Source organism: Salmo salar, chromosome 27, assembly GCF_965601325.2.
Source record: "Salmo salar chromosome 27, fSalSal1, whole genome shotgun sequence".
NCBI classification, from domain to species: Eukaryota; Metazoa; Chordata; class Actinopteri; order Salmoniformes; family Salmonidae; genus Salmo; species Salmo salar.
Genome location: NC_138317.1, coordinates 14,491,270 through 14,513,536, shown reverse-complemented (window position 1 = coordinate 14,513,536; position 22,267 = coordinate 14,491,270). Strand labels below are relative to the sequence as shown.

The following is a 22,267-nucleotide window of genomic DNA, read 5'->3' as shown; positions in this document are numbered from 1 at the left end:
TATCCTCAGCAATCTACACACAATACTCCATAATGACAAAGCGAAAACTGGTTTTTAGAAATAACTTATTTACTTAAGTATTCAGACCCTTTGCTATGAGACGCGAAATTTCATCCTGTTTCCATTGATCATCCTTGAGATGTTTCTACAACTTGATTGGAGTCGACCTGTGGTAAATTCAATTGATTGGATATGATTTGGAAAGGCACACACCTGTCTATGTAAGGTCCGACAATTGACAGTGCATGTCAGAGCAAAAACCAAGCCAGGAGGTGGAAGGAATTGTCCGTAGAGCTCCGAGACAGGATTGTGTTAAAACACCGATCTGGGGAAGGGTACCAAAAAATGTCTGCAGCATTGAAGGTCCCCAATAACATGGAAGAAGTTTGGAACCACCAAGACTCTTCCTAGAGCTGGCTGCCTGGCCAAAATGAGCAATTGGGGAGAAGGGCCTTGGTCAGGGAGGTGACCAAGAACCCGATGGTCACTCTGACAGAGCTCCAGAGTTCCTCTCTGTGGAGATAGGAAAATCTTCCAGAAGGACAACCATCTCTGCAGCACTCCACCAATCAGACCTTCATGGTAGAGTGGCAAGACGGAAGCCACTCCTCAGTGAAAGGCAATTGACAGCCCACTTGGAGTTTGCCAAAAGGCACCTAAAGACTCTCAGACCATGAGAAACAAGATTCTCTGGTCTAATGAAACCAAGATTGAACTCTTTGGCCTGAATGTCAAGCATCACTTCTGGAGGAAACCTGGCACCATCCCTATGGTGAAGCATGGTGGTGGCAGCATCATGCTGTGGGGATGTTTTTCAGCAGCAGGGACTGGGAGACTAGTCAGGATCGAGGCAAAGATGAATGGAGCAAAGTATAGAGAGTTTCTTGATGAAAACCTGCTCCAGAGCGCTCAGGACTTCAGACTGGAGCGAAGGTTCACCTTCCAACAGGACAATGACCCTAAGCACACAGCCAAGACAACGCATGAGTGTCTTCAGGACAAGTCTCTGAATGTCCTTGAGAGGCCCAGCCAGAGCCCGGTTTTGAACCCGATCGAACATCTCTGGAGAGACCTGAAAATAACTAACTGTACAGCAACACTTCCCATCCAAGCTGACAGCGCTTGAGAGGATCTGCAGAGAATAATGGGAGAAACTCCCCAAATACAGGTGTGCAAAGCTTGTGGCATCATACCCAAAAAGTATTGAGACTGTAATCACTGCCAAAGGTGCTTCAACAAAGTACTGAGTAAAGGGTCTGAATAATAATAAATGTAATATTTCAGTTTTAAAATGTTTATAAATCGTGTTTTTGCTTTGTCATTATGGGGTAATGTGTGTCGATTGATTAGGGGAAAAAAACAATTTAACACATTTTAGAAGAAGGCTTTAACCTAGCAAAATGTGGAAAATGTCAAGGGGTCTGAATTCTTTCCGAAGGCAATGTATCTGGCTTCACCTGTGGCGCGAAAGCTTGAGGTAGAAAGTGTCCTTAACTACAGTTGTAGGATCAGATTACCCAACCCCTGATTTTAACCATCGGGTGGATGAAAAAATACAAGATGCTGTGTCAGTGGTTAGGGAAACTTCTACCTAATCTGTCAGGAAAGTAAAGCACCAGTGACTAAACCAAAGATTAAAGGTCATGTCCTCTAATTTTCACCTTTAATGGTTACGTCTCTGTGTAAAAGCACATTTACTAAAATGAGACAGCGAATGTAGCATTTTATACAATTCAGTTCAAGTTATCCAACGGGCTGGTTTATGGTCTGTTGGTTGAATGGTTTTATGAATTGTGCCATCCTGTATGAGTTAATTCCTTAGAGGAGAAAGCACACATGTTTAAAGAACAACCAATGCTGTTAGCTGTGCTTGTGAGATGCTGATTCTTACTCTCCATCTATGCAATCACAATCTGCAAAGACCATTTTAGATTAGATGGCATGGAACTAATCATGTCACACTGATGTCATTTTAGCGTCAAACAATGAACCAGCCTCCCTTTTCCATTAAGCAACTCTTACTCATTACAAATGGTTAACATTTTCAGGAAAAAAAACTATGATCAGACTGCCATCTAGGAGGTCATTGTCATTCTTCAAATGGTATGTTACACTGGGAGATTGATGGCATTACAGACATTTGTACCTCAATTAACATTACAAATATTCTGATAGATGTAATTTAGATATCTACAAGAAACATTCCGTTACTGTGGTTATAAAAGTGGCATTCTGTGCTATACAATCTACTATAGACTAACTCAATAGCTGCTGAGTAAGTTTAAAAAAGGTGCTGATGTTTTGTAATCGGGATGCTATCCCTCTATTAAATCAATAATATCTGTAATCTTTACTTTTTTTCATTTGGAATTGTGCTCAAATTAATATGGGCCCCTGGTAAGAGGAAATTGACTGTCTGAATGCTGAAACATTCAAGACGGTGAAGTTGCAAGTCGGTCATCAGTCTTGCAGGAAGAATAGGAGGAGACAAACAAGCATTGCAATTCTCTTTCACAGAAATGGTGTGTCCGGGCAATACAGTACTTCACAGAAGTCAATCTTTGAGTGAAAAAAAAAAAAACATGATGCACAGCAAGACTGGTTTTTTTGACAAATGGTAAAAGGGAGTTGTCCCATATATCTGTCAATGACGAGAAGCAGGGTGCTCTTTATCTGGGAGGGAAGGGAAGGAGGGTGAGTGGGCTGCTGAGACAAACAGTGAGACAGACGAAGAGGAGCCGTTGGGAGGCTGGTGGTTTGCAGAAAGTAGAGCAAGGCAGCTTGGGGTGGGAGTGGCCAGGGTTTAGTGTATCACGGTGCCGAGTAGCAAGAGGAGGGCGGTTAGGCTGGTTAGGGTGGCTCTAGTGTTACCTGAAATCTTCCTGGCACTGCCCACGGCAGCCCTCTCATTGGGCAACATGAGCAGGGTGGGTGGCTGGGTGAGGCCGAATTCCAGATCCAACCGGCCCTGATCCACGGGCGGCATAAAAGCCGTCACCCTCTCCGGCTCAGATGTTTCTGGGGGACCTTGTGTCGTGGAGGTGGTGGGGCTCCAGGTCCGTGTGGCCCACTCTGTGGAGGTGTACATGGTGGATGTGGACATGGTGGCTGCTGTGGGATCCGTACTTGAGGTGGACAAGGAGTCTGACCCAAACAGATCACGTTCTTCTGAGGAGTCTGGAAGATCTGTCTGGGAAGAGGTGGAAAGGGGTTCCCCACTGTATTCAAGGTCGTCCTGAGACTCTTGGGGTGCAGAGGTGGTGCGGTGCAGATCCCAGCTGGATGTTTGCGACTCAAGGGGGAAGACGGTCACTTTTTCTCCCAGGGATGGTTCATCGGTGCTTGGCTCATGTCCACTTCCGTCTTCTTCAGGGTCCGTGGTTATGGGATCCATCTCTATTCTGGACAAGGTTGTTGTTTGATAGCCCATAGTGGTAAACTCGACAGGCAGCTGGGAGGTGGTGGAGAGGTCTGGAGACTCGGTAGTGGCTATGCCCTCTCCAGACCCCAGGTGCTCCTCATCAGACTCCCCTGGTGCCAGCTCCACTTCTCCTGAAGGTACCAATCTCTCTGGAATGATGATACCCTCAAAATCTAGACTGGTGCTGCCTTCCGGCCTAGCGGAGGAAGTTCCCTGCAAGATTATTTGTGGATGGCCTACTATGGAGTACACATCCAGTCCCAGCTCCTCAGAATGATCCAGTCCAGATAAGATGCTGCTTGAATGCGTAACTTCTGTCTGCTCCTCACTGGGGATGCTGGTGGCTCCAGGGGAGGCAGACATGTGAGTGGTGAAGGAGGAGGAGGAGGAGGTGGGGGAGGAGGTGGGGGATCTGTCTGTATGGATTCCCTGGTGGACACCTAGTTCTATCTCTGTAAAGAAAGTACAATAAACATTTTTGTTGCATCATTATCAAGTTCTACACGGCTCTACAATGACAAAGTAAATAGAGTTAGGAGTATGTATCATAAAGCTATAGCCCTAAGTACTTTAGGAATTGGCTGCCACATTGGCCATACCTTGGGACACATCTCCAGATCCATCCAGGGGTGACCACACTGAGGTTGCATTAGCGTAGGGGGAGAGGGTAGACCATGCTGGGCGGGGATCAAGCTCTCCCGTTGACTCGGTCGAGATGGATGTCTCCTTAGGCTCTCCCACGATCACCTCTTTGTGTCTTCTCTCTGCGGCATGGCCACGTGCCTCGGTAGCATTCTCTATGGGTTCAAAGGCCATTGTGGTAGTCTCTTTTGTATTCTCCCGATGACTCTGGTTACCTCCTGTTGTGCTGTAGTTGGCTTCCACTTGATCCAACTCGAGATTGGTCTCTGGCATCGGCTGGAAGTGCTTGGAAGATCCTGACTGTTGGTAGTCAGGTTCCTCCGGGTTCATCTCTGGCATCGGCTGGTAATGTCTGTGTGGCTCATAGGACGGCTCTGGGAATTCTAGGGTTGTTTCCAGCACTAGCTGGTAGAGACTGGAATTGCCTTCGTGGAGAGAATCTAGCACACTAGAGGTGCTGGGTAGTGAAGTAGAATGAAGGGAGGGATAGTCTCCTTCGTGGAGGGAGTCTGGCTCACTGGAGATGCTCGGTAGTGAAGTAGAATGAAGGGAGTGATAGTCTCCTTCGTGGAGGGAGTCTGGCTCACTGGAGGTGCTCGGTAGTGAAGTAGAATTCTGGGAGTGATAGTCTCCTTTGTGGAGGGAGTCTGGCTCACTGGAAGTGCTGGGTAGTGAAGTAGAATTCTGGGAGTGATAGTCTCCTTCGTGGAGGGAGTCTGGCTCACTGGAGGTACTCGGTAGTGAAGTAGAATGAAGGGAGGGATAGTCTCCTTCGTGGAGGGAGTCTGGCTCACTGGAGGTGCTGGGTCGTGAAGTAGAATTCTGGGAGTGATAGTCTCCTTTGTGGAGGGAGTCTGGCTCACTGGAGGTGCTGGGTAGTGAAGTAGAATTCTGGGAGTGATAGTCTCCTTCGTGGAGGGAATCTGGCTCACTGGAGGTACTGGGTATGGAACTAGAATTCTGGGAGTGATAGTCTCCTTCATGGAGGGAGTCTGGCACACTGGAGGTGCTGGGTAGTGAACTAGAATTCTGGGAGTGATAGTCTCCTTTGTGGAGGGAGTCTGGCTCACTGGGGGTGCTGGGTATGGAACTAGAATTCTGGGAGTGATAGTCTCCTTCATGGAGGGAGTCTGGCTTACTGGAGGTGCTCGGTAGTGAACTAGAATTCTGGGAGTGATAGTCTCCTTCGTGGAGGGAGTCTGGCTCACTGGAGGTACTGGGTATGGAACTAGAATTCTGGGAGTGATAGTCTCCTTTGTGGAGGGAGTCTGGCTTACTGGAGGTACTGGGTATGGAACTAGAAGTCTGGGAGTGATAGTCTCTTTCGTGGAGGGAGTCTGACTCACTGGAGATGCTGGGTATGGAACTAGAATTCTGGGAGTGATAGTCTCTTTCGTGGAGAGATTCTGGCTCACTGGAGGTGCTGGGTAGTGAAGTAGAATGCTGGGAGTGATAGTCTTCTTTGTGGAGGGAGTCTGGCTCACTGGAGGTGTTGGGTAGTGAAGTAGCATGCTGGGCGTAGTAGTTTTCTTCTACAGGAACTGAAGTCTCGTCAAAGGGCTGGAGAAGGTCCTGGGAAGAGGCTGTATGGGTGAGGGGAACCTCTGTGCTTGACACAGCAGTAGGGGGAGTCCCCTGCAGGTCCTCCTGAGCAGGAGCCGACTGGAAGACGGGGAGGGATTCCAGGACACTCTGGGCCTCTCGCTCCACTTGCTCGGTATCCTGGCTCAGATGGAGCTCCTCAGCAGGCTCCAAAAGAACGACAGTATCTTGTACGATGTCCTCTGGCTCAGTGGCCATGTAGTCCATGGGGGCATCAGTGTGAGAATTCCCAATACCTGAGAAGAACAGGGGTTAGACAGGAGACTCAGGGAGATAGTTGTATCTCCATTCATATGACAAACACATTCTCTGCATAACATCACAACAGAATCGCCGGAAGCATGCAATCCGACAAATCTCTGGCAATACTAAAACCTATATGATCTATTTTACAATGAATTAGTCCAGTACAATACTCAGACCTCTGAAACAGTAAACATCATGGCGGCTGGATGATTCAGGGAAGCCTGTCTGGTTGCTGTAGCGATATAGGGTCTTGACCCCTGCCTGAGGCCCTCCACAGCGCTCCCTAGGGATGATGATGGGGTACCGCACACTGCCGTCAGACAGCCAGCCAGGGTTGCAGCTGTCCAAACCCTTGCTCCACGCCACGTACAGCTGCCCTGTGGTAGCCAGCTCTGCCCCTTCCTTCTCGCAGTAAGCCCGAGCCTCGTCCAATGACAGCTGCTCAGGGGCAGAGCCATGGAACACCTCCCCTACACAAAAAGGGTCACGTGTTAGACTCCTAATGGGAATTAGATTCCAGACGCTTGTCCTAGATCCTTCATTTCCCTGCAGTATCTGGAAAAACACAAAAGGCTGAATACGTGGGAGAATGAGACCTTGGTTGGGAAATTGACTTTGAATATGTTACACATAAAAAAAGGTATTGTAACTGTCCTTGGAGGAAAAGTACTGTCAATGTCTAAAGTGTATGCTGTTTAAATACTAATGATCTGACTCATCTAAAGTGTGTACTCTGTCCACTAGCTAAAAACCCTCCATGCCTGTAACTTAAAGGGATAGTTCAACAAAATTACAAAATTATATATGGGTTTCCTTGCCCTGTAAGTAGGCTATGGTCAAGGTATGACAGCAATCCATGCTTTAGTTTAGTTTCTCTGGGACTGTTACAACATGCTAACGTTTTAGCATTTGTGGCACAAATCCCATTCAAGAAATGGGGCCGATATTAGCATTTTTCGCACATCATGTCCAAATAATCCGAAAGTATCTAAAATTGTGAAGCTCACAAAGTAATTTATAGATGATTTGAACATGATGTGTGAAAAATGCTAATATTGGTCCCATGACTTGAATGGTGCCACAAATGCTGAATGCTAAAACGTTAGCATGTGGAAACAGTACCAGGGAAACTAAGTCAAAGCATGGATTGCTGTCATACCTTGTTCATAGACTGTTTGCAGGGTAAGGAAACCAATATGTCACTTTGTAATTTGGGTGAACTATCCCTTTATGGAGACCTAACACAGTCATTTGATAGAGTGCCTTTAGAACACATGATAATATATAACGACAAAGCATCTGAATTGACAAATTTACATAGACTACACTGAGTGTACAAAACATTAGGAACACCTTCCTAATATTGAGTTTCACCCTCCTTTTGCCCTCAGAACAGACTCAATTTGTCAGGGCATGGACTCTACAAGGTGTTGAACATGTTCCACAGGGATGCTGGCCCATGTTGACTCCAATAATTCCCACAGTTGTGACAAGTTAGCTGGATGTCCTTTGGGTGGTGGACCATTCTTGATGCACAGGGGAAACTGTTGAGCATGGATAACCCAGCAGCATTGCAGTTCTTGACACACTCAAACTGGTGTGCCTGGCACCTACTACGATTCCCCATTCAAGTGCACTTAAATCTTTTGTCTTGTCCATTCACCCTCAGAATGGTACACATACACAATCCATGCCTCAATTGTCTCAAGGCTTAAAAATCCTTCTTTAACCTGTCTCCTCCCCTTCATCTACGCTGATTTAAGTGGATTTATCAAGTGATATCAATAAGGGATCATAGCTTTCACCCTGAATCACCTGGTCAGTTTATGTCATGGAAAGAGCAAGTGTCCTTAATATTTTGTCCTTTATGATTTTTGTTGCAACGTCACAGACTTACAAACATATGTTATTGCTCTGTAGAATCACATTTACATCCTTTTTTACAGGGAACTATTCACAAGTTGTTGTTTTTTACCATCAATATGATCCACATAACAATACACATCAAACAGCTCCTCTGATTCCAGCGTCCCATAGTTCCTCAATCCCGGACGGCCATCCATGTCACCATAGCAACCTTCCCGGGGAACTTGGATTGGATATCTGCAGAATAGGTGCAAGAACAGAAAATATTTGTATTTCCTGTGAGTAGAAAGCATTGTAAAGTAACTTTGACAGGTGAGGGGCCTCAGTCATTGCTGTATAATCTGTTAGCAGGATTTTTTTGTGTGTTGGAAACATGGACCAAATGCAGTCCCTATCTTACACATGTAAGCCATGACATTACACATGAGGAAATCTAGCATATTTAACAGCAGGACTAGAGTGAGCAGGAGGAGGATTCAGCTGCCGTCAGGTCAACACACATTCTGCCAGAAAAGGGCAACAGCTTCTGCGTGAAATAGCATAACATACCACACAGTGGGCCAAATTCAAAGCCCCAGTAGCCTATTAGACGTGTGAATTAGCTCACTGCTGTGGGTTGTCATTCTATAACCTTGGCACCTGAGCACTTTCTCGTTAATAACTCAGGTAGTCAAAACAAAGTCTAGCAACTTTAAGAAATGTGTCTTTGTATTATAGGTCATGTTGTGGATACTGGGGTTTACCTGACAGATTGGTCAGCGAGCCAGCCGGCGTCACATTGCTCATAGCCATCGTAATAGGCTGCCAGAAGCTGGTCGGGAGTGGCGATGTGTGCCCCAATGCCCTCGCATGCCCTCTGGGCCTCACTGAACGAAAATGCATAGCGGCCAGAGGCATGTCTGTAGTGGAAGACCACACCTATATGCACACGCGTGTGCACAAACACAAACATAGACACACAGAGAAATTCGGACAGGCTTAAATACACAATATGTGGTAAAAACTGCAAGACAAATAAAAAAACGTACAAAAATTCACAACGACTCCTACAACCTCTGTTACCTTTGACCTTTATCTGTGTGAAATCACTGGCGTCGTCCAGGCCTTGCTGCACCTCGCAGCGGTAGTGCCCCGTGTCGCTTGAGCGCAGCTCCCCCAACCAGAGGGAGAGGTCCTCAGGCGAGTCTGCAAAGTTGACCAGGGAGGCTCGTTCTCTGTAGGCCTCACTGACCTTCACCCTTTGACCCCGCGCCACCAGGATCTCTGTCTCCTCCTGCTCCCCCTCATGCAACACGCTCCACTTGACCCGGGGCGGGATGGGGGGCGTGGAGGATGAGGGGGGCCCAGGTGACAGGGACACCAGACAGGTGATTGTGATGGAGCCCCCCAGGTGTGCAGCAGAGATGGGGGTTGTCTTGGAGATGGTGACCTGGAGTTGGCGGTTGTCGTCTAGGTCAGGAAGGAGAGGTACAGTCAGTAAACGATGCTAATGAGTAAGTGGATGGCTATTGTCCTCTAGTGGTGGTGGTGAATAATGCATTTTGGGGACAATCTCCAAGATTTTGCAGCAATTTTTATATTCCACGGATGAGTTCTGAGATTCCATGATCATGGAATGGCGGAAAACCAAATACTTTAATCAGGTACGTGTTGAATATATATAAATATAAATTATACACAATTTATGTTTAACTTAACTATCTCAAAACTCGAGCATAACAGCAACAATTATGCAGCAAATACTACACAGTAACTGAGGCTTTACATTTTTGTTCATGAGGACCACAGGGCTGCTAAGGTTATTTTTATGTCTCTGCATCCAGTATGAAAGAAGTTAAGAGGTAGTTTTGCATGCCAATGCTAACTAGCATTAGCACAATGACTGGAAGTCTACAGGAACAGTTTTGACTGTAAGTCTTCAGGAACAGTTAGCATACTGCTAGTTAGCAATCAGGCTAACGCTAGTTAACAACTTCTTTCAAACTGCACGCAGAGACATAAAAATGGTATCCACAAGTTCATTTGACTCTGGGGAAGTACATAAAGGAGAAAATCCCGAAGTATCGCTTTAAAATAATAATCTGATCTCAAAATAAATGTTTTAATGCAATGCATTGCCATCCCATATAATAATAGTCCATCAAAAGACACTTTAGAAGATTTGTACCTTCTGAGTATCCTGTTTGGGCGGGGAAAGCCATGGTCAGGTGGCAAACTGCGCACAGAAGGGAGAGGAACCTTACTGGTCTGTGGAGGAGAGGTAGTGAGAGTGAGATGGGGGGGGAAATGGGACATATTCCATATACACCCTATGGCAAATGCACCTTGTTTGTACTGCATCGAAGAAACAATCTCTATTTTGCCAATTGGTTACAATATTCTTATAAAAGCTTATTTTACTCCCACATTATTTACCCTCTATGATTTGAGTGTACATAAGGACAGAGGGGTCAAAATGTAATGAATGATGAGTATTAAAGTGTTAGATCAATGCCAGAGGGTAAACACGTAGATTGAAGGAGATAAACAGGGTCAAACAGATCGATGGAGAGCTGAGAGCGAGAAGGAGCAGAGAGAGGGATATGTGGTGAAACAGAGGATGATGAGATTGAAAGTGGAGTTGATGAAGAGATTAGGGGAAAGCACACATGATGAAAAAATGTGTGGTGGAGGACAGAACATTTACCATTTATGGGAATAAAGTAAAGACTAAACGGTCACAATTAAATGAAATAAAAGGATCAGGGGCTTTGAAAGCCTAATACAGGACACAGAGGCATGAGAGGAGCAGTAGCTCAGCCCCCAAAAAGGGGTAAGTCAACATCTGACCGGAAGCGATTCATCACCTCCACGAGCAAATTGCATGTCTGCATAGCCCAGGGCTGCCTGCCAGTGCTCCTTCCCCAGTCTGGCCCTGTTATTAGCTCAGCAGGCATGGCAGGCCGCTCTTACTGACCTCACACGAACTCACAGAGTCGGCCACGATGGAAAGGGGAGGGACCATAAACGTCTACATCACACAAATAAGGGCAGAAGCATTTTTGAGTGACTACGTTTCAGGAAAGTTAACCGAACAAAGCTTTTACTTTGACCTCACACAAAAGACAGCAGAAGAAGCCTAGTTTTTGCCTTCTTTTAAAGTTTTTCAAAATACTTTTCAGGCCCTTTTCAGAAAGGACAGGGCAACAAACGTTACTTCATACTTTTGAGTACTTTTCAGATCCTTCTCCAAAAGGGTAGGATTTTACCTTTTGCCTCACATAAATTAAAACAATTACGTTTTGTGTGCCTTGACCACCAGTTTAATCACCTATAAAATGATGATTTCAGTCATTATAACATCATTATGTCATCCCAGTTTTTCCTATGTTGCCTAGTTTACTGCCATTTGGCTTAGCTGGTCATAAAAACCTCTCTTCCTCCATCAATGATGAAGATAGAATCTCAATTGGTTTTGCTCAACTCCTTGCGACCTCTCCTCTGTCCACCCCTCTTTTTAAAAAAGGTCAAAGGTAATCAAGGAGAGAACGGGAGGAAACGTGGAAGCAAATCCACTTCTTTGAAATGAGACCTTCTTCACTAGTGCTTGACGTTTAAAGGTGTGGTAACCCAAAATAAATGTATGAAGTAGTAAAAATACATTTAGCTAGTTGTGCTAGAGATTTTATAGATAAAAGGATAAGTAGCATATATTTTTTTAATATGTGCATGTGCAACAGCTTATTCAAAGGGGGTGTGGCAGATTTTTTTTTTAAATGTTCAGCGGAGAATACGTAGAGGACGCACTTCGCGAGAGGAGGCTACTGAGGTGAGGAGGACACTAACGAACTGACACTCCTCAACCACTTATCGGGTTTCCTGGTCACGGAGGAGAGGAGGACGGGGGAATCTCCCTGAATGTTTTGGCTGGTAGCCTTAGTGGAGTTGCCAACAAATGGACGTTATCAAGGTAACACTCTATCTTAACTCCTCCTTCACATTTACTGGATTGGTTGAACAGTGCAGAAGAGAACCTCCGACGACAGTTTTTTATTATCGTCAAGACCAGCATGTGGGGGGGGGGGGGGAAGGGGGATCTTGTTTCAGGCGTTTCTTTTATGCCTGGCTACGTTAGGTTAGCTCAGGGTTTCCCAAACTCGATCCTGCCCCCCCGCCCCCCCTCCCCCAGACACAGTAGACTATTAACAAACACAGTAGACAATTAAGTGACTTTGACTGCAGACACTGTTTTAGAGACAAGCAGAGTCTGTGAGCTGCCCCAAAAACACAGCCCTGCTCACATTAAATGAAGGTCTTCTCATCAAAATACACACAAATACTCTCTCTCTCTCTGTGTGTGTGTGTGTGTGTGTGTGTGTGTGTGTGTGTGTGTGTGTGTGTGTGTGTGTGTGTGTGTGTGTGTGTGTGTGTGTGTGTGTGTGTGTGTGTGTTTCATGTTGGGGGAGTTCACTCCTATCCAGCTGGCTTGACTCAGGCTTTTTTTTTGTCATTCTATGTGACTGAAATTCTAATAATCAAGCACCAGTTGTACCAATCCACCTCCATCTCAGTTTGACAGAGCTTACTACTGGCCTACTAAATGAGCCCCAGACACCCTCTAAACAGAGCCACGTTCATTCGCTTGACCATGGCGACCTAGTACATACAGTGCCTTCGGAAAGTATGCAGACCCCGTGACATTTTCCACATTTTGTTAAGTTACAGCCTTATTCTAAAATGGATTAAGTTGGTTTTTTTTCCCTCATCAATTTACACACAATACACCATAATGACAAAGCAAAATGGAAAAATTACGTTTACATAAGTATCCAGTCCCTTTACTCAGTACTTTGTTGAAGCACCTTTGGCAGCGTTTACAGCCTCGAGTCTTTTTGGGTATGATGCTACAAGCTTGGCACACCTGTATTTGGGGAGTTTCTCCCATTCTTCTCTGCAGATCCTCTCAAGCTCTGTCAGGTTGGATGGGGTGCATTGCTGCACAGTTATTTTCAGGTCTTTCCAGAGATATTTTATTGTGTACAAGTCCGGGTTCTGACTGGGCCACTCAAGGACATTCAGAAAACTTGTCCCGAAGCCACTCCTGCATTGTCTTGGCTGTGTTTTTAGGGTCGTTGTCCTGTTGGAAGGTTAACCTTCGCCCCAGTCTGAGGTCCTGAGCACTCTGGAGCAGGTTGTCATCAAAGATCTCTCTGTACTTTGCTCCGTTCATCTTTCCCTTGATCCTGACTAGTCTCCCAGTCCCTGCCGCTGAAAAACATCCCAACAGCATGATTCTCCCAGTTCTGACCTTTCTGCCTGTTCTGACCCTGATCCTGCCTGCCATCCTGTACCTGCCTGACTCTGATTTGGATTGCGACTCTTTGCCTGCCTTGACCTACGTATTGCCTGCCGTCCTGTGCCTGCTTGACTTACCTTTTGCCTGCCCCTCTACTTTAATAACCTCTGAGACTCATACTATCCGCCTCCTGTGTCTGCATCTGGGTTTTAGCCTGAGCCGGGATAGTAGAAACATCTCAAGGATGATCAACGGAATGCACCTGAGCTCAATTTCTAGTCTCATAGCAAAGGGTCTGAATACTTATGTAATAAGGTATTTCTGTTTTTAATACATTTGCTACATTTTCTAAATACGTGTTTTCACTTTGTCATTATGGGGTATAGTGCGTAGATTGATGAGGGATAACATTTATTCAATACATTTTAGAATAAGGCTGTAACATAACAAAATGTGGAAAAACTCGAGGTGTCTGAATATTTTCCGAATGCACTGTATGTTATACATGTACACTTCTCTGGATACCCAAGGTCACCATACATCAGGGATCATCAACTAGATTCAGCCGCAGGCCGATTTTATTTCTGGAGTGGATGTTCGGGGGGCCGGAACATAATTACAAATCATTTATAGACTGCAAATTGACCACACGCAGCCCAAACAGATCTAATGTTTGACTAAAACATAATAATTTCAAACCTTGCTTACATTTGAATACAATCATGTGTCTCTCTATTATGCGTGGGAATACTTGGCAACAGATTTCTTAAATTAAAATCACTTGGAGCCGATTTCCTGGTGTTTTTACAGTCTTTTATGTCCAACAATGAAAATTCCATTCAAATTTGTTTTAATCATTTGTTGTTGTTTTTTGTTCAGAAAATTTGGGAGGGACAAATAAAACCTGGCCCGCGGGCCGCCAGTTGGGGAACCCTGCCTTACATCATGATACAAGCAATGGTAAGGAAGAGATAAGTGCAGGAGATACCACATTGCCTACTCTGAGCTGTCTGTGTTAAAGGGCTTGTACAGTACCTACTCTGGTGCAGGTTGTAGCTATGTATATGTACGCGGTTGTTGCTCGACCTGCTTGAGGCTTTAAGTACTAAGAATTTTGCAGTCCAGACCTATACTCATGTCATTCATATTTTTAATTGATGGTTGTTTTGCTTTCATGTGCTTTGAGATTTGTTTACTTGTATGTGTTGTGTGCAATTCAGCTTTTAGCTGCCAAGTACGACCTACATGTAAAAAGTAAGAAACTACTACTGCTCACTCTTGTGGATATTCACTCTGATGAGTTAAGTGAAACTGAAAGTCATGTCCCTATATGTCCTTTGACTATGAGCATTTCGGGACCACTTCAAAGTATGTGCCTAAAACTGTGTCATTACAAAGTAATTACATAGACAGAGACAGATGAACAACAGCGTAAGTAAATATTATTCTGTATTACTTAAAAGGTAGACTCGGCATTACGACGTTTATTGAGCAGCACCGCAAAAATTGAGATGAGAACGATGCAAGACTTTGCTCTCACACGGTCACACATACAGTTGAAGTCGGAAGTTTACATACACCTTAGCCAAATACATTTAAACTCAGTTTTTCACAATTCCTGACATTTAATCCTAGTAAAGATTCCCTGTCTTAGGTCAGTTAGGATCACCACTTTATTTTAAGAATGTGAAATGTCAGAATAATAGCAGAGAGAATGATTTATTTCAGCTTTCATTTCTTTCATCACATTCCCAGTGGGTCAGAGGTTTACATACACTCAATTAGTATTTGGTAGCATTGCCTTTAAATTGTTTAACTTGGGTCAAATGTTTCGGGTAGCCCTTCACAAGCTTCCCACAATAAGTTGGGTGAATTTTGGCCCGTTCCTCCTGACGGAGCTGGCGTAACTGAGTCAGGTTTGTAGGCCTCCTTGCTCGCACACACTTTTTCAGTTCTGCCCACAGATTTTCTATGGGATTGAGGTCAGGGCTTTGTGATGGCCACTCCAATACCTTGCCTTTGTTGTCCTTAAGCCATTTTGCCACAACTTTGGAAGAGTGCTTGGGGTCATTGTCCATATGTTAGACCCATTTGCGACCAAGCTTTAACTTCCTGACTGATGTCTTGAGATGTTGCTTCAATATATACACATAATTGTCCTTCCTCATGTTGCCATCTATTTTGTGAAGTGCACCAGTCCATCCTGCAGCAAAGCCCCCCCCACAACATGATGCTGCCACCACCGTTCTTCACGGTTGGGATGGTGTTCTTCGGCTTGCAAGCCTCCCCCATTTTCCTCCAAACATAACCATGGTCATTATGGCTAAACAGTTCTATTTCTGTTTCATCAGACCGGAGAACATTTCTCCAAAAAGTACAATCTTTGTCCCCATGTGCAGTTGCAAACCGTAGTCTGGCTTTTTTATGGCGGTTTTGGAGCAGTGGCTTCTTCCTTGCTGAGCGGCCTTTCAGGTTATGTCGATATAGGACTCATTTTACTGTGGATATAGATACTTTTGTACCTGTTTCCTCCAGCATCTTCACAAGGTCCTTTGCTGTTGTTCTGGGATTGATTTGCACTTTTCGCACCAAAATACGTTCATCTCTAGGAGAAAGAATGCATCTCTTTCCTGAGCGGTATGATGGCTACGTGGTCCCATGGTGTTTATACTCGCGTACTATTGTTTGTACAGATGAACGTGGTACCTTCAGGCATTTGGAAATTGCTCCCAAGGATGAACCAGACTTGTGGAGGTCTACAATAATTTTTCTGAGGTCTTGGCTGATTTCTTTAGATTTTCCCATGATGTCAAGCAAAGAGGCACTGAGTTTGAAGGTAGGCCTTGAAATACATCCACAGGTACACCTTCAATTGACTCAAATGATGTCAATTAGCCTATCAGAAGCTTCTAAAGCCATGACATCATTTTCTGGAATTTTCCAAGCTGTTTAAAGGCACAGTCAACTTAGTGTATATAAACTTCTGACAGTGAATTATAAGTGAAATAATCTGTGTGTAAACAATTGTTTGAAAAATTACTTGTGTCATGCACGAAGTAGATGTTCTAACCAATATGCCAAGACTATAGTTTGTTAAAACAAGAAATTTGTGGAGTGGTTGAAAAACAAGTTTTAATGACTCCAACCTAAGTGTATGTAAACTTCTGACTTCAACTGTAGTATCTGCGCATGTACAGGTGTGCCTTACGCAGCTACAACGTGGTAGCTACAGGACCAAAACAGCAGATAAGTTTAGCCTCACGCTTCAACTCTGAAGTCGCTCGCAATTGAGTCAATTGCAGTACACAGATTGTTCATCTATGCTTTTTTTTCTTCCATCCTTACTCTCATCATTGCTGTTAGTGTATATCAAATCCAGTCAAAGGAATCCAAACACAGCGCAAACAAATAGACACAAGTGTCGTATAAAACGACACTGCCTTGTGGTGGAATAAATGTTGTTTGTATTCGCGCCAGCTGGGTTAGCTCCCCAGACAGGCAGCCATTAATATTCTTGACTGGAAAACGTCGCACAAAAGGCGAGCGGCAGGCGAGTGGACAGCTGCACACTGTGTTTCACTTTATACCCATTCTCTTACAAAAGTCCACATTGGAAAATTACAGGACAAGAAACACTGGCCCGTTTTCTTTATTTTATGGAAAAAGAAGCCAAAAGCTACAAGGAATCACTTAAAACAGGACTTGAAGAAAAGCAATGAGCACATGAAGAGGACACTAACCAAGGGCGTCTCAAACTGTATAATTGTTACACGAGTATCCGTAAACACAGGTTTGTGTTCATCCTAATGGCGACAGACTGATGACGGTGAATAAAATGGCCGTCAAGCCTGAATTCTTTGGTGCTTCTCTTGGCTACATCTTTCAGAAAGAACGCCCTTGGCCAGTTATTGTGCCGTCAGCTTTTCTGCTCTTTTTAATTAAGAAAGCAGCGAATAGAACTCAAGCTTGGCCCAGAGACGCCACCAACAGCACTGCCATGTCCAGAAAATTATCCTCAAGTACATGATACACACAGTGCAAAATAGGGCTCTTTCAAGCAGTTCTTAAAGCGTAAATCATCGTCCACAGACGCTGAGACGTGATAGTACTGCGTCCCACTGTGACATAGCTACGTGGCTCTGAGACCATCGTCCGCGGGGGGATGTACTGTCCGAATGCGCACCTTCCTAAAATTCCCAACCAACGTGGCACCATGTACGCGTCCTTTTTTCATTTGAATGTGTTGACAGTTGAAGAAAATTGCTTGAGCCGCGCGGAAAGCCAACGGTCCATTGTTGTAGAACACATGGTTCGGACCATGATGGACGCTTTATGCAGGCACAAAAAGACAGGCACAATGCAAGCAAACCGCTTATGTAGGTGTTGAGGAGTAATTGTGGGGACTTTGAAAATAGGTCCTCACAACCCATGCTGCACTTTATTATGATATCAAACACTTGTACTGTACAAGAGCCATATCAAGGTCAAATCACATAAACAGCTAAAAGCTCTTGGTATTACAGCAGTGACTCTTGCAACGATTTTAGTGCGGTTACGTTTTCTGTCACCTCATTTCAACGTTGCTTAATGGAGTGTTTAGTTTAGAAATAATCTTACTCTCCCTCCTTACCTCCTGCTCTCCACTTCCATCAGTATTTGTTCAGGCCCATTCACTCATATGGACACCTCTCACGTTTCTGTTTTTGCTCCCACTCCCCATCCCCCCCCCCCCCGCTCCTCTCCCCCTATATACCGTGTCCATTACTGAACTGAACTAAAGGAGCCCACAGACCCCGAGGCTGCGTGGTAAAAGCCAGAGAAACAGAGTGCACTCAGAGTGTCCTGCTCTCGCCTCCTGCAGGGTGGGATGAAAGACAAAAAGGTGCATGATGTCCTGGTTTCCCGGATGAGAAGACTGAGGAGACTGTGTCACAGGGGAAGCAGAGGATTTTAGCAGTCTCTGCACGGCCTAGCAAGAACACAACATCCACATGTTGTTTTATAGAAAATGACAAAAGGAATGTTCTGGCCCAGATACACAAGAGAATGTTGGCCGCTTGTTTTTAATTCTCTCAGCTCTTAGTCTCTTCATCACTGGTCTAACCTCCGTAACCCTAGTTAATTCGTCTAACTTCCCCTTGTTCAATGAACACAGAAGGCTAGTTCAAGTTCCTTTTTTAAAATACTACCTCTGAATCTTCCCTACAACCTTGTCTGTTAAATAGATACTTCACCCACATTACTTATTTGTTTCCTTACTCTGAAACGAAAATCCACACTTTGGGTTGAAAGGAAACAATGTAATTTGGGTGAACTATCCCTTTAACAACCATGTAGACCTCAGATACTTTTTGCTTGTTCCTCAAACCTGCTTCCTCAAATTCATAAATCACTCATATCTGTTAAAAAAAATTAAAAAGTCCCGTGGGGGAAATTACTCTCCAACTCCACAGTGTCTGTTCACTCTATCCCACATACCACGAGCTTGCAAATCTGACCTCTCCAGCCATTTACGGCCGCATCGTAACTTGAGAAATGTGTGTGTGCTGTAATTCGAACTTTCATGTAAATTAAGTATTGATGTCAATGGGAGATTGATGTAATTGACTTGGAAATCTCGAGTCAGGATTATTCTATATTCTTTGGGCTGGACTGGAGATTCCATAGAGATTGTAAATGCTAATAGATCTATTAAGTTTACCCAGCCATCCTTCCATTTCACTTAGCCATCAAAAAGTGTGTGAATCACACAAGCACCCCACTATTGAAATTTCAGCTTCTTGAGTGGGAAACGGTTGGTTGAAAATGTCATTTGATTGAACCCAGAGTCTATCAGAAAGTGTCTTCAAATAAACTAAAGAAGCATTGAAATTGAACTGACCCCAACTCTGGTTTCAACATAGATGTACAACCTACCAGTGGTTGATGAACTCTTCAGAAGTTCACATTCACTACCAATAGTGGCAATAACATTTGTTTTTCAAGACCGTATCTCTCAAAAATATCTTGGGGGGTGGGTGTTCTACTGTAATATGGGATATAGACAACAACCTTTGTAGCAACAAAGTACACAAGCTGGCGATAGTAAAAAGTAATACACACCCACCGTGTCACCAGCCGTTTGAAACGATATCTGGCATTATAGGTCGGTTAAAATGATCCCTGAAGTTCAATATTGATAATAGTTTGGTAGTTATTAGCTAAAATCCTATTGGTGCCACTAGATTAAAGTGCCTAAGCAGTGCCGCAGGGGTCAAAACCCATCATGTGAATAAGCAACGACTCTCTTTAGAAAAGAGTTAAAATGTTAAAATGAAATATCACCACGGTTTTGTCCCGCCACAGTTGCTACTTATTAGGCTTTAAGGTCTAAAGCAGCCATTTTTATTTTCGGGGAAGGATAAAGTACCTTACTGTGACTGTTTTCAATTAAAATTCTCAAAAGAAACAAAAATAATTTCGCTAAGACTGTCTGGGAGTGGTCTGAGTGGGGAGTGGAAAACTGAAAACTAGCTGTTATTGGCAGAGAGGTTTGGAACTCTCTTTCTTATTGTTCTATTGATGATGTCACCAGGCAGGCCAAAACTCCATCCTACCAAAAAAGGCAAACATTTCAGGCTGTCTTTTCAAACAGCTCTTATACTAAAAGGGCATTATCATAATTTTCACAATTTCACAGTATTATTCCAACCTCATAGTGTGGAAATATATATAAAACACAGCAAAATCACGTTTTGGGCTGCATCAAAGTTGGATGTCACCTGACAGAGATGGACGCTTATAGCCTGTGATGCCAAAGGCAACATGTCCACTAAGAGACTACATTAGAGAGAGGGACAGAGAGGGGGGGGGGGGGGGGGGGGGGGAGAAAACCCACTGGGCACAGACGTCAATTCATTGTCTATTCCTTCAATTTCATTGAAGTTACGTGGAAACAAAGTTGATTCAACCAGTGTGTGCCCAGTGGGAATAGACAGAGTGGGAGAAAGAGAAAGGAAAAGCAAAGACTAAAGACAGTTAGAGAGGTGTTATTTATGACCCTGTTGAAACTGAGAAGTACTAGGAGTGGTACTGTACTAGAGGACAGCAAAAACGAAAGTGGTGAAGGAAAGTTATTTTGTGCTTTAATGGATGGATAGAGATAGAGTTTAATGGTGTTTAGGTTTCTACATTATAAAAAGAGCTAAAACCTAAAAGTCTAAGCCATTGATTTTGAATTTTAATACCCCTTTAGGTATATAAATATATATTTTTTTATGTATGATTTGATCAAATATTTAATTTGGCGTTTACTACTATTGCCACTAGAAACACATTGAATAATATATTCATAAATGGCAACAACAAAAAATACAGTAAAAAAAATAAATCATAAGGTTTTTAAGTGTCAGGAAATATTTTCCTTTTTTTGGACACATATTTAACCCCATACTTTTGTTGGCACAAAACTACCCTCATACTTCCATTCATTTGTATGAACACCATAGTATTCTCGAGAGTCTCATCTTTCCATAGAGGGGTCACTTTAGTTTGTAGGCCGAACCCTTTTGGATGCTACAGATTTTATTCTGAGAAGACTGATTTTTGGACATCTCATGGTTTGACAAACACCACTGTAGCTTGGCCACCTTCCACCACAGATGCGGAAGGCTGACATAGGTGGATGTGGTCATTGAGACGCAGCCCCTGTACACAAAAAACATATCTCTAGTTTAAACTGATGGATTTTTATGGGGATTGTTTAAAATGATGTTTCTTAGATTAACGCGTCAATAGACTCTTAAGGGTTAAACCAACCATGTGCGGAAGTTGTCTCTTCCTAAATTATACTGCTGATGAAAGTACGTATTTATGTGGAAATACAGTTTGTGGAACATGCACAGCTCTGTAGTATTAAACTTTAAGCTACAAAGCAAAGTTAAAGATGCATCAGTCAAAAGACAATGCAGAGAGATTGTGAAATGAAAAGTTATGCTACTGGATTTATTCTCAATCTGATGAAAAGAGGTTCAAATTACGCATCCGATTTTCACTGTAGAATAAGAAACGTGGAACGTTATTCTTAAGAAAAAAAACATTCTGAGTGCGCAGGTGAGCTTAAAAGAAATACGACCCTAAACGGTCTAATCCTGCTTGTAGCCCTATTATAGCCCATTTAAATAAGAGTAGGCTAAATTCAGGACCACCGGGGAAGGAAAGCAATGAGAGGAAATAAAGAAAACTGCATGTCACACATAAGTGCAGGCTATATATATATATACTCTGACAAAGCCAACTATAACTTTCTGCCCTCATTTAAACGCCATCGGTCCAAACGTGTTAGGCTAAATTATCAATAAAACGTCACCTACCGCATTATTTTGACAAACATTTCGATTAATGGTTGTCCAATCCTGGATTTTATAATATTTTTGGGGTTGAAAGGATGGGAAGTCTTTTCGGCATCGGCTCCCTCACTTGGTGCAGTGCGCGCGGGATATTGCGACGTTCAATACTGTACCCAAGAATACTAGGAACTCTATGCAGGTATGGGACGCGTACGTCCTACCGGCTGCAAAGGACAGGGAGAAAAGAGAGAGTTTGAGTCAGTGAGGGCAAATATGAAATCTTGAACTGCCCACTTTTTTCATTCAACTAAGAAGACGGAGGAGAATGTGTCCGTGTAAAGGGATGGAGTAAAAGTGGGATGACATTCAATGCAGTTGAACTGTTTGAGCGACGTCTCAACGTAGGCTTATTCGTGACGTTTAATGACGTTTAATGGAAAGGATAAGACATGGTTTTATTGCAAGGGAGCAATATAAGAGAAATGCCGTGGGTAGAGAGGAAAGACGAAGGGGGAGAGTGCGTCAGTCAGTGCAGCATTCGGGCAAATTGCTGATGCTGCAGGTAAGAGTCGAGAGAGAATAGACCAGAGTCGCAGAGAGCATGCAAAGAAGGCGATGGGAAGATGCAGCCTATGAAAAAGTATTTATTGAATGTAATGTATGCCTGCAGGTAACCATGAATAATGCATTTACAATAAGTTTATCATGCACTTCAATTGGTTTATTTTGGTCAATGAACATTTTACACATTATTTCGAAGTTCCAGATGTGAATATTTAATTATGTGAACGTAGGATTATTTCAATCAAAATGAATACACACAATGTTTATGTACACAAAAGTTGACAAAGACCTTTGAACTTCACAAAGTTCCTCTTCTGCTAATGA

General features: G+C 43.7%; 1 protein-coding gene across 1 annotated transcript in view; it reads right to left on the bottom strand.

Annotated features, from left to right (window-relative positions):
* The window catches only part of LOC106588311 (brevican core protein), a 29,699-nt gene extending 8,105 nt beyond the window's left edge, over positions 1–21,594 (bottom strand). Inside the window, exons 1-8 of the mRNA XM_014177151.3 lie at positions 21,404–21,594; positions 9,945–10,024; positions 8,840–9,226; positions 8,521–8,695; positions 7,887–8,014; positions 6,088–6,381; positions 4,021–5,901; positions 2,872–3,873 (exon numbers count right to left, since the gene is read on the bottom strand). Of these exons, the coding sequence (XP_014032626.3) occupies positions 2,872–3,873; positions 4,021–5,901; positions 6,088–6,381; positions 7,887–8,014; positions 8,521–8,695; positions 8,840–9,226; positions 9,945–10,024; positions 21,404–21,423 (3,967 nt within the window). The 5' untranslated portion in view covers positions 21,424–21,594. The remainder of the gene's footprint in view (positions 1–2,871; positions 3,874–4,020; positions 5,902–6,087; positions 6,382–7,886; positions 8,015–8,520; positions 8,696–8,839; positions 9,227–9,944; positions 10,025–21,403) is intronic.
* Between the last annotated feature and the right edge of the window lie 673 nt (positions 21,595–22,267).